Raw genomic sequence first — 13,064 nt, 5'->3', positions numbered from 1 at the left:
TGTGGATTGCCCAGACCTGGCTCAGATAGTATGCATCACTTACACACCTCCTTGGGTATGCCCTGAAGCACCTCCCCTCTGTTTTGTGTCATCACTGCTACACCGTTCAGACTAAATACAGTGCGAGTGTGATGATGTACGTGGGATCCTTTCCAGCCACTGCAGGTCTTGTGGTTGTTCTCACCAATAGGGCGTCAATGTTGACTCAATGTTGAATGTCTACACACAGGAGAAGCTACGGGAGTGTCCAAAATGTTCACAGCCTGATGAAGTCATTGTTTACATCCAGTGGACACATAATGCCCATAAGTGATGTTTTTGACAATAGGAATATGGTATTTTTTTTGGGTATAGAACTGTATGCATGAGAAACACTCAAGTTTAATAAGATATACAGGTCTAATTGTGGCTTCAGACTTCCCCAAATATTTCACATATTCTGCCCCATTCATTATCTGACCAGAGTGGTCTCAAAAGGCATGTAACTTATTACAGCTCTTCATGTTGTTTTCTTATTCGGTTCACAGCCTCTTGTACAAGTATTTACTTCAGAATCACTTCAGGATTCAGGCTTCAGACGAGACCTTCAGAATAACCGTGCGTGCGTGTGTGTGTGTGTGTGTGTGTGTGTGTGTGTGTGTGTATGTGTGTGTGTGTATGTTTGTGTGTGTGTGTGTGTGTGTGTGTGTGAGAGAGAGAGAGAGAGAGAGAGAGAGTGTCTTACATATCCAAAAGCCAACACAGCAGGCTGAAAGAATCAGTTACTCAGTTACACTGTTACAGCTTTGCTACATTTAGTACAGTATGATCAGTTACAGAAACTAACATCACCTCTCTATGTCCCTCTCCCTGTGAAACTTTTTGTAAGCATTTGAACAAATGGTTTATTTTGGTGACATCATAGTCTAATATTTGACAGGTTTTATAGAAATTTGTGCCGTACCCACTGGTACAGAAACATTTTACATGCACACACACACACACACACACACACACACACACACACACACACACACACACACACACACACACACACACACACACACACACACACACACACACACACACACACACTCCACTTCACTGACTCAAACATTAATAACAAAACTGTGATTAACATCCTGCGTTTTTGTGTTATTAGAAGTTACCAAAGGACTAATCTTGAAGTACAAGTGGCAAAATGATTTACAGTACAGGGTAGACAGGCCAGTAAACTCTAACTCCACATACTCGAAAAACTAGCACTTCTTCCCTGAGGCCAAACCGTTGAGGCCTTTGAAAATTCAATGTGGTTGAGTTTCATCAATGTGTGCTGGCCTGTTAGGCCATGGCTGATTAAAGTACTGAGAATAAGTCTTAATAAGTAAGTTAAATAATGAATCATTGCCTGATGCCTCAGTTTCTATTAACTTTACACTGCAATGTCTCTAGCGTTTCTTTATAGTATCTCCTTGTTCCTGCATTTCTCTGTATTCTTTATGTATTCGTTGTATTCTCCTATATTCTTTGTATATTCTCTGTATAAGTGTTTAGGGCATATCTCCACAATGGATCTCAGGAGGTTCAATCTGATCAAGGATTTATTTATTTTTTGCCATAGATCGTGGAAACTCCCTACACACACACCCACGCATGAATCCCACGAAGTCCAACTGGCTCTTTTGTGAAACGCCTCTGTTATTTGATCCACACCTTGTATGTGAAAGTCTCACGCCTCCTCCAACAGGGCAGAGTTAATGTCTGCTTAGTGATGCTGCGATTCAAAGTGATCACAGGGCAAGTGAGAATACTCCACACAGTCTGTGACTGAGACACCCACTGTGAGGGGTAATTATTAAATAATGGAGCTTGTCCTTCACCGCAAGCACAGAGGGGTCTCCGGCATTCCCGCCTACACTGGGCCAAACCCAGCTGCTCATTGAGTGAGTTACACAGAGGGAACGTCTGAATTTTCCAAAAAGTCTACGCTCCCTGTGCCTGTCCTAGAGGAAAATGATAAGCAAGCTGTGAGCATCATAACCCTTCCTGTCTGGGTTTGTGAGCACTGCTGACTAAAGACATTCACAGCTAACCACAAACCACAGGCTCACAATCTATTAAGCCATTCCTGTAAAGCAAGGGGCCGAGAACAAGAGTAGTCTCTCCGTGAGAGATGTTAAGTGTTCTTCTGTTATGACACATATACAAGCCTGCCACATGCTGTCAATGGGATCCAGCAGAGAGAGGGGTAGAAAGAGAGGGAGAGACTGAGTGAGTGATAGAGAGAAAGAGAATGAGAGAGAGATAGAGAGAAACAGTATATGGATTACAGAGACTTCCAGGAATTTCAGGAATCCCCACCAACCATCCCTTCACACACGGCCATTAAATATTAACGAAACTCTAACTGCCATAATGTACAACCTTGAATGCACCATTCTATTCACTGAAACCTGAAATGAAATGAAACAGGCTTTACTCAAATCATAACACTTCAAAACAAATCTGTACAGAACAGTCATGTACACTCAGTAATGACTGACATCCAATGTGTTTTAAAATTCAATTGATTTTTTTCCCTGAGAGTGATTTACAACAAGCCGTATGAGGTCAGTTGAACCACGAATGACACAGTAAGACTCTTGACCCTCAGGTCTTGTACACACTGGACCAGGGGCCACTCCTTAGCCGTAGACCTCTGAGGGGTCACAAACCATGAGAGATATTTAAAAGTTGGCGAGGGTGTCATTCGAGGACGGAGGAAAACGCTATTCCCGACTCTGGTGTAGACATGATAATGCAGCCACGGTCGTCTGAAAGTGCCTACAGCCTTGACAGCATTTTTTGCACATGACAGTCCAAAAAGAAACGACCTGATTAGGTCAGACCACAGTGAAATTGTTTCAGACAGCGAAAGGAAGGTTGCGATGACTTTTTCCCCACAATTTGATGTAAAGTTTACGCTCAAATTGGTCAAGTCTCAATACATTAAATAACGCTTAATAAAGCATCTTTAATTGTGTGCCAACCGCTTTATAGACCACATTTAACCAACCAAAAGTAACAACCCAAAATGAAACATCTGAACTATATGAAATATCCTAACGCACACCTAAAGCATCTAAAGAATATTTACAAATACATCTTTCAAACACTCAACACACATGAAATTACAACAACAATAATCGTTCATTAGAGTGTTAATTGATTTCAGTAGGTTAAAATCATATTTGGAGATTGGAGGACAGCTTTCACCGATCCGGACCCGGTGGGCTGATTCGATCCCCTCGAACCTGGCTGCCTGGTAAACCTGTGCTTAGCGATGACTGAAATGACACTAGAAATCTCGGCGTCAAAGTGCTGGACGTTGTTATGTTGAGCGGTTTCTACAACTTTACGTTCTTTCGTTTCTGCGTATCTTGCACTTATCTGACATATGAATTATGATCAAAAGATACAGAGCAATTGCTTTACCATGCATGGAAATATATGTCCAAGATAAATATTATAGACGGATTATCCCCTACCCCTGCGAGAAGCGTTGGGCATTACTTAAAAGTGATTGTGTATCCATTAATATCATTACCCGATCTGAACTAAGATCTAAAAGGATCCTAACACCACCTTCTCGTCCGTTTCAGCTCTCCTGTTCCACTGTGCTCCAGCAGCGATCCTATATCTATAAAGAGGCAAAGAAGAATTGTACTTACCCTCATGCGTTCCTATCTTTGCTCATTAATGGCCAAAATACTTTCAATTTGTTACTGTCCAGTTACTAACTGTCTGTGCACCATTCCCGGTGAAAATAGCTCTGGAGCCTTTGACAAAGTAACGCACCGATAGACAGAAACGCATGAACGATCATGTCCCCATGGCCCAGGATCGGCGCCGCGAGGGCGGGATTAAGTCTGATGTGTCTCTTTGTCCACGGGGCCTTTCTGCTCTTCTGATTGATACTTACTTTCAACGAATTTCATTTTTAGTCGACTAAAGAGCCACGTTCAAGTACACTTAAACTACTTATTTCTCTAAAACGTCAACATTTTCCTGTACGTTTTGTGCGTTTTATCTTAGACACACCATTAACAACATTGGCATTGAATAAATAAAATGTGTTTTTTGTTGTTTTTTTTGCTGTGGACAGCACTTCTACAAACTGAATATCACGTTATTTAACCATAGTATGGGAAAGAAACGGTTTTTCTTTTGAGTACTGTAAAAAATAAAATAAAGCATAAAGAAAAGAAACGGCACTTGTATTGCATTGCTCTTGTCTGACGGATCCGCAGGACATAAAAAAACATAAAAACAAAAAACATTTGCATCAGACTGAAGGACCTTAGAATCATACTTTGTATTATATTGGCACTTTGGCGCCACCTTGTGGGGTAAATCAAAGAAGTTGACAGAAGTTCGCAGAGGCACCCCACGTTATCTTGACATAATTAGTCATTCATTCAAAAAAAAAAATGCGTTCTTTAACGCCTTGATTATTTCACAGGATGCAAATTAAGAGGGCGAAGTTACTGAGAAGCGTGACAATTCATTTTCTAGAGATGTGTTAGCTTAATGACGGGCAATGTGCCCTGAAAGACGAGTCAACGTAAACACACAAACAACAAAGCCCCAGGATTTTGAAGGAATGTGGTCTCACGCATTCCTGCTAGCCAGCAACAGACTGTTGCGGTTGGAACAGGTACGCACGGTCCTCGTGATTTCTTCTCATTTGTGTTTACTGTCTGTGACAAAAACAAGCATGCACGAAAGGCTGACCTCCGAACAGCTTTTTGTTCTAAAATATATCTCCACGGTCTCAAAGTTATGTTATGATTAGATGACGGTTAGGCCCAAACGATGCTTTTGTTCTTTCTTTGTAATACACTTTTGCTTTTTTGCTGTGTTGATAAGTGAATGTATAGTCATGGGTGAGCACGATGCAGTGCTGCTGTTTCTCTAAGACAGTGAATTTATGTGGTTACCTTTCATTTGATCATGTTCAGATGCAGATTATCTGAGCAATCCCTCTGCATACAACAGCTATGAGGAAAAACAGATACTGTGCGTGTGTTGGAAGCTCAGCTCTGGGGAAATCACATGTCTTGATTTATCTCTTTAATCTCTGAGATAATGAATGCTTTTTTTTACTGTTGCAGTTTTCTGATGAGGATGACTGGCGCCCCCACCTGGCCATTGTGCTAACTAACGTAGTTTCACACGGCTCTACAAAGAAAAATGGTTGTGACTATGAGAGAACACCGGTAAGGTCTTAGCCTGTGTCTCTTCTTTGAACTTAAGAGCCCAACATTTTAAGGAAAATGTTAAAAGTCTCTTGGATGCAGCCAGCTTCGGCTTTATGATGGTGTGAGCACAGCTCAGCTCGTACTGGAACCAGTATGGGGTTCATATGAGCTGAACAAGGCTCAGGTTCTGCAAGCTTCAGCCAGTATTCTTTAAAGGCAGCCTGATAGTGTCTCTGCTAGCAGACACTGAAAGAGTTCCCTGAATCACATAAACCTGGCACACACATCACTGTTAACTTCATCAGAAAATTCTTTATGCATTTATGTAAGTACATTTGACATTCTGGCTAATCACTGATGCACATTTCAATTCTTCTATTCTAGCTGTATCTCACTGAAGTCCCTGACTACAACAATTGAATTTCCTTAATGTTCCTAAATGTTTCCCTCTGTTCTCTCCACCATCGATTCACCTCAGATGCTTCAAACTATTTAATAGAGCATGTAGCAAATTTTTATGAAACAAGAGGCCATGTATGTTTATGGAAGGAGAGTAGGCCTGGCCAATGTATATTTTGCATCATTCCATTAGCATGGTAGCATTAGCATGTAGCATCATGGTTATTCATATGGGGCAGTGGAAGCTACCACCAGAAAGAACACCTGCTTGATTAACCACTGATCAATCTTCATGTCCATCCATCCCCTTATTATCTCTTCTAACTGCCAGGCTCTCTTCACAATCATGGTCCCATCCTACTATTTCACATTTACTGGGAGTCTGGAAAAGTATGAACCTGCACTTAAGCATCTGTTTGGTCCAATTCTAGGTTTCAAATTGCCAGGTCCCCCTAGTACAGAAGGAGTAGATAGATAAGGAAATTAGTACTCTAGATGTATACAAGCACAACTTATTATTGTCCTTTCAGATGCTCAAACGGAAATCTGCTTTGTCTAATACCCAGTTCTGGCATCGTCTACAACTAAGACAACTGCTAACAAGTGTCTCTGGCTTTCTGTGCAATCCACCCGCAAGCACAGATGGCCTTTCAGCAATCCAGAGTATTTTTGGATTTGGCCGCGAGGTTTCCAACTACTAGTCTTTTACTTATTTGCCAAAAGGTGATAAGGCTACATCTGCTTCTAATGCCATTTGGGATATGGACCTGGGTGTTTCATTCGATGAGATTAGTACTCCATGGCAGATGTTCAAAGATATTAAAACACGGCTCATTCCTTTTAAGATTCTCCACAGGTTTTGTTGTACTGGTTGTAGGGTTGTAGGGGTGGGACTGAGGGACTCCTCCTCCTCTTCCTCCTCCTCCCCCTCCTCCTCCTCTTCCTCCTCATGCTGTCAGACAGAAGAGAACACTACTGCACAAGCTATGGTTGTATTCTAAGATTCAAGAATTAGCCTATAGGGAGGGGTACGTGATTATGACTCAAAAATGATTAATACTTGGTTTGAGCTTTGTCCTGGGAGATCCTCAATCACTAGGACACATTAATAAAATGTCTCCTGCCCTCAAATAATAACTAAAAAGATGTAGATTTCTTAAATTCAGGTAAGCAGAATAGTCTGCAGAAGAATTTAAAGCAACAGTGAGGCCTTTACATTGGCCCACAGCGACCTCTGGGTGAGCTGCAAAAGTTACAACATGTAATAAACTCTGCAGACTGTGCCAGTTTGTGAACACTAAGCTAAATTTCTGTTAAAAATGGAAAGTCTAATCTCTGAGTTTCAAAGAAGCAATTTAATATGAAAGTCTTACTGGAGAGAGCTTTTGCATTAAGTGCAGTTTTCTAAGAGTGTGATGGTTCAGCCACTGGCATAGAAAATGATAAGCGTTGATAAGGCAGGCTGAAGTCACCAGTGACCTCCAGAGTGATTGCAAACCAGTCTCGTTTTCAGCAGAGCGTCTAGATAAGAAGTGATGTTCTGAGGGCATCTTTCAAAAGTGCACCAGTGCTCACACTGACCAAAGGTGAGTCATTGCCACTCATTTCAAAGAGCTGGTGCAATCCAGGAACACGTGGCAATCCAAGAACGTATGGGGTCGTCTTTGAGCAGCAGATCACAGGCAGCAGGTAGGACATGCTGCAGGTTTGATCTGGAAACTCTGTCATGGTACAGGTGCAGTGAGTGTTACTGATGGAAACACTCCTCACCAAGCCTCCCTGCACACTAGGGCTATTGCTTCTATTTCTCTCAATGCTGTTTCCACCAATAAAATTCATTGTTTAGGATGGGGCATGAAAACAGCCTTAGCCATATGTTCTAGAAGCAAATTCTCTCTTTGGACCAGAGCTCTGTGGTGAAGAACATTAGTTTTTGGGATCAATGTCCAACAGATTAAAGGCCAGAATTTCATCAAGCTAAACCAACTGCAACCAGCAAAGTAGTATCCAATAGGTGAAACCAGCCATTGCTGACTGCTTTTGCCACTATTCTAAAGTCTTGTAATTTAAAGCAGAGAACTTTCAAGAAGCACTCCAGAAACCCAAATTAGCCATCCATGACCACTAAATATGTGCTTAATTTCCATTTCCAGTGTGGTCAGACAAGTAGACATTGCTACACATTAGCTCAGTTACAGCTAGAGGCAGAGCAAGGCCTTTATCCTTGGGGTTGCCACAGGGTGGCCAAAGCTATTTTAGGGGGTCTACAGACTATGACATTGAATGTTCAAGAAGCTCAATCAATTGCACTCAAAATCTGTAAATGTTGTAATGTTTTCAAAACTACTGCACTCATTTCATTCATGCTACTGCACAGCAGGGTCCCAGCAGTAAGCAGGTATTACCGATTACAAAATGCAACTTTATCTTTTCAACAAGACACGTGGTGTCATGACATGTCAGTCATCTGGAGAGGTGCTTTGGGGGTCCAATCAGATTTCAGGTGGTCCCGTGTGTCCCGGCACCTACTTTGGCTCCGTCTGTGATTGCAGCAGCCCAAATATATAAGAGATTGTATGTCAACTGAAATGAAGCAGCCAGAACCAGCCACCAGAGTGCGCTGGAACACAGCGATTGGAGGGAAAAGATTTTTCATGCGAGAATCCAACAATCAACTTAGTGGTTTAATGAACCTGTGACTGATATGTGAATATTTTATACTTTTCCATCCCCTCAGTCTACTTTAGAAACTTGCTGTAAGAAGGAGACGACTTTAGCATCAGGATCTCCTAAGGTTTCGGCAGACTGCCATACCAAGTTGTTAACCCTAGATTTATGGACGGGGAGTTCTTGGGTTCAGAGGGCACCAGTGTTCCCACCAAATATGGCTGAGAAATATGAGCCACATGTCTACAGCATATGAAGGACATGTGCTGAAGGTCTGAACTGAAGGACCATGGACATGGTTTTGCTGCATAATGAACTGAATGTTTTACAGAAAGAAACAGCAAGATCATCAGGGTCATTGTTTGGATCCAGCCTAAAATAGTGGAAATTGCAATGTGAAAATAATACACACTTCATGTCATCGTTATCACAAACAAATCTCAAGTCATTCTTTATTCACAGTCATTTTAAAATATAAGACGTACATAGAATCATTTGCTTTTTTTGAGACAATATTTTACTTAAGACATATGAGATAACACTTTGTTAATTGTGTGTTCCTGTTGTACAGACGGTTAAGGCATGTGTTCTGTAAAACTTAGAGGTGTGCATATGCTAATGAGCCTAGCACATGAATCCAAGCCAAACTGCCATCACCTAATGGTTCCAGAAACTTCACAGTCAGGACGATCTCTAGCACGTTTTAGACAGTCAAGAACACATCTTGTTTTAATTATTTTCAATGGACCTGCCATAAAAATATTTTATATCTTGTAAAATCTTGTAAAACATCTTGTAAAGATGTTTAAATGAGGTATTAATAAACTAACAATTTCTGAATGCTAAAAACTGCTTTTAGGTAATGCTTAATACGGCATTGCAATTCAATTTCACGTTCTGATGTCATTTAAGATTTTTCCTCATCTCCTCATTTGATTAATTCCTTAATTAATTCCTTAATAAAATTCATTCCTGATCGGTATATATCCCATGTGGGTTGTGTTATTAAAACACCTAGTAGACGTTTTGTAAGTAGCTTCTAAAGGCTTAGAGGCATCTGACCAGGATGAAGTAACCCAAATGTAATTTCATGAAAATGGGGGTTGCTGTACAGATAGAGCCCATAAGTTGGAGCTGCTCATTTGTTCACTGTATGGTTATTCTGGGCTACGGCTTCACTCACCATTGCTTGTGGGCAAAATGTAAGGGTTGTTTTCTATTACCATGACAACATGCTATCCCAACAAATCAGCCACACGCATATTAATATTCTCAGTCAGTAATTTCCTGATTAAACTTGTCATATGTTCTTTATACAGCTAGCTAGCGTATTTTTACATTAGATAACTTTTCAGTTCACAGCTTAGTTGGCCTTAAGTAATGCCAAGCAATGAATCCTCTACAGATAGAAGCTTTTGAATTGTTTAACCATGTCCACTGACTCAAATAACTTGTGATGATAATCAAAAGAAGCATTCTGTCTGTTTTCTCTTGTAAATAATGTGGTAGCTGTGTCATTGGATCTCTTTACAAACAAGTGATGCAGGTACTCAATGGTATGAAAATATACATTGTCTACATTAAGAACATTTTATACTAGCATTTATAAATGCCAACCCACTATTCAGATGATTAAAAAATGTTTAACTACAAGCTACTTGATTTAAAAAAATATCAAGATGTGTTTTTGTGGGTTTAATTTTATAGCTTGTGCAGTTATATTACTGAGCAAAATGGTGTTTGTTTTACCTGTTAGTCTCAAATGTTCTGATAAATGTAATGACGCAGAATGAGATGTCAAATTTCCTACACCAAATGATTATGCTTTGACACGGGTCCCAGGCAGCCCATAATAACCCTCTGATTTTTGCTGAGCTACACCAATGTCACCTTTGCACGGCTCAACAGCTCTAGCTCCACCCAAGCTCACTTTTAAACCACAGACCTGCCGCTTACTGAACCTCTGAATGCAAAATCCTTGATGGACCTCCCACCAGCCAAGCCTGCACCAGCCTCGTGGGCATGGGTCGATCCGTACACGGTGCCACCGGTTACATCTGGACTTTGAAAATGACATCGGCAGCAGACATTGAATTAAACTCCCTACATTTACCTCCTGAGCCAATCTCTCTCTAAACTATAAAATCCATAGCAGTCTCTCTGGTTACTAAGGCCATACACCACCCCACTGGCGCTGTTAATGTGTGCTCGGTACTGCCAGTTCCACATGTATTTTACCCACCAAGCCTCCCTGTCACAACAGACACATACTGGCCTCCCTGGTGAATAAGGCCATTCATCACTACATCAACAGCAGACATTATATTTACCCTCTGAGCTGCCCCCCCGCACAGACAGCCACTTGCTTAACCACAGAGTCCGTACCCCTAGTGACGAAGGCTGTATCCAGCCCCACTGGCACTGATTAATGCGTTCTCAGTTCGACTGGTTCCATCTCGATTTACTGTTCTAGTCATTACAATTTACCGGTACTCACCTGCCCAGTCCTTTATGTACCCGAGACACTGAAAAACCTCAGCCATCGCATCTTTATGGTGCATTTCCTGAATGCCAAACTACCCAGCTACCACAGATCATTCCTTCAAGGCTACCCTTTGCTCACAGTGTGTAAGATCAAATTCAACAAACAAAGATGTGACGGTGTTAACTACAAATCCTCTTCAAATCTCTACTGGCCAAATACTCTCCAAATCTCTACTACTTATATACATATAAATATGCTCTCTCACTTCAGAAAATGTGTGTGACTGGTAAACCTCTTCAAATCACTGATTCAACAGCCAGAGTGTAAAATCAAACATTAAATGGATATTATATACTTTCGCTTGTATGCTTTGACATATTATGTATATTACCTTGGACCTTACTGGCATGGAACAGTCTTGTTCCAGTTCTGTACAGCCTGCTACGCTGGCTTGCGGTTGCTGGTTCAAACACACACCACCTTCCCGGCTGGAGCCGAAGAACTGAGCGGTACGAACGTGGTTCCTGGATCCTACCCTCTCTATCTCTCTCTATCCCTCTATCCAAAGGCCAGTGAATCCTGGACGATGTCCAGCAGCTCTCATCGCTTCATGCTCACGTCCCAGCCTATAGGCTGTAGGCTTTGGTCTTCTGGTTCTGGTCTACTTGTGATACCATTTTTCAGGTTGTCCTGAAAAATGGAGCATTTGGTGTTATAATTCACAGAATCTGTGATGCTCGATTCCTCGAGGTCAATGTTATCTTTCCTCTTTCTCAGATTCTACATCGTGACTCATCACAACATGTATCTTCAGTTCCATTGTGATTTTCAAGTCACATGCGTCTGATCGTTCATGCTGATGTGTAGCCATGGTTACTGTCGCGTCTTTATTTGCTCCTGTAGTTGTTATCGATTTCTATGTTTTCACTCGTATCTATTTTTCACCGTCACATTTTGTTGTATCTGATCCTTATGTTGTGTTGCTAGACTTATCATGTTTACTTAAGATGTATTTTGTCATGTTGCTGTTATAGAATTCTAATGGTTTCTGTGGTGGATTTATGAAGTCTCTGGCTGAGAAAAGCAATGTATAAATGAAATATTCTTATTAAAAAGCTGTCTAGAGCAGTCTCTGTAATCTTCATTGTGTTTCAATCTCTCTGTCTAGTTACATTTCCCATGATGAAGAATATACCATATATGGACAGACGTACTGGGACACATCTTAATCATTCAGGAATTCAGCAGTTTTATTCAGTACCATTGCTAAAGGAATATAAAATCAAACACGTAGCCATGCTGTCTGCCTTCACAGACCGAGTTTGAAAGACCAGGTTGTTATAGAGAGCTCCCTGAATTCAAGCATACTGTAATAGGCTATATGCCACTGTTGGAACACAGTCGTTTCATGAAATGTCTTCCCTCCTAGATATCACATGATCAACTGGTTTTACTGAAAAGTGGAAAACAGTGAAGAAGCACAGAGTGTCAGGACATGTCCGGCTGTACAACGGCCAGAGGCACAAAGTTTGTAAAAGTCGCCAACGCTCCACTGGCTCGATTCCACACCTCCTCTCATGTTAACATCGGCGAGGCGGCAAGCAGAGCTACAGCGGCCGCACGCAAGCCGTACGTCACCAAACACAACGCCGAGCGTGGGGTGGAGCAGTGTGGAACACGCCACCATTGGACTCTGGAGCAGTGGAAGTGTGTTCTGTGGAGTGATAAGTCACGCTTCACCTCCTGGCAGTGTGATGGATGAGTTCGGATTTGACGAACGGCAGGAGAACATTACATGCCTGACCGCACTGTGGCGAATCGAAAGTTTGGTGGAGGAGGGATAATGCTATGTGGTTGTTTTACAGTTAAAATAAATCTTTGTGTTTCAGCACACCGGGAAGTTTTGGACAATTGTATGGTTCCAACTTTGTTGGAACAGTTTCTGTTCTGATCCAGCATGAAGCAAAGGTCCAAAAAGGCATGATTGACTGAGTTTGGTGTGGAAGATCCTGACTGGCCTGCACAGGCCCTGACCTCAGCCCCATCAAACACCTTTGTGATGAACCACAATCGAACTTGTGAGTCAAGCCCCTCTCATCCAACAGCTGTGCCAGCCCTAGCAAATTCTCTTCTGGATGAACTGGCAAAAATTCCCGGACATGCTCCTAAATCTTGTAGAAAGCCAGAAGAGAATAGGCTGTTCGGAGCTGCAAAAGGAGGAGTCAGCTCCATAATAATGTCTATGGATTTAGAGTGGGATTATCATCAAGTGTCCCAATACATTTGTCCATATA

General features: G+C 41.6%; 1 protein-coding gene and 1 long non-coding RNA gene across 3 annotated transcripts in view; one reads left to right on the top strand and one right to left on the bottom strand.

The window, feature by feature from the left end:
- cttnbp2nlb (CTTNBP2 N-terminal like b) overlaps positions 1-4,229 on the bottom strand; it is a 21,044-nt gene extending 16,815 nt beyond the window's left edge. The window contains exon 1 of one of the 2 annotated variants that reach the window (XM_076989703.1): positions 3,690-4,229. In XM_076989703.1, coding sequence (XP_076845818.1) covers positions 3,690-3,695 — 6 coding nt within the window. In that variant the 5' untranslated portion in view covers positions 3,696-4,229. The remainder of the gene's footprint in view (positions 1-3,689) is intronic. The other variant, XM_076989704.1, reaches the window with a different exon arrangement.
- Positions 4,230-4,391: 162 nt separating this feature from the next.
- LOC143490987 (uncharacterized) lies at positions 4,392-8,671 on the top strand. Its single transcript, XR_013125061.1, has 3 exons — positions 4,392-4,675; positions 5,133-5,237; positions 8,356-8,671. It is a non-coding gene; the product is annotated as an uncharacterized LOC143490987 (long non-coding RNA).
- The last annotated feature ends 4,393 nt before the right edge of the window (positions 8,672-13,064 follow it).

Source organism: Brachyhypopomus gauderio, unplaced genomic scaffold, assembly GCF_052324685.1.
Source record: "Brachyhypopomus gauderio isolate BG-103 unplaced genomic scaffold, BGAUD_0.2 sc69, whole genome shotgun sequence".
NCBI classification, from domain to species: Eukaryota; Metazoa; Chordata; class Actinopteri; order Gymnotiformes; family Hypopomidae; genus Brachyhypopomus; species Brachyhypopomus gauderio.
The sequence above is the reverse complement of the archived record's forward strand: the minus strand, read 5'-3'. Positions and strand labels throughout refer to the sequence as shown.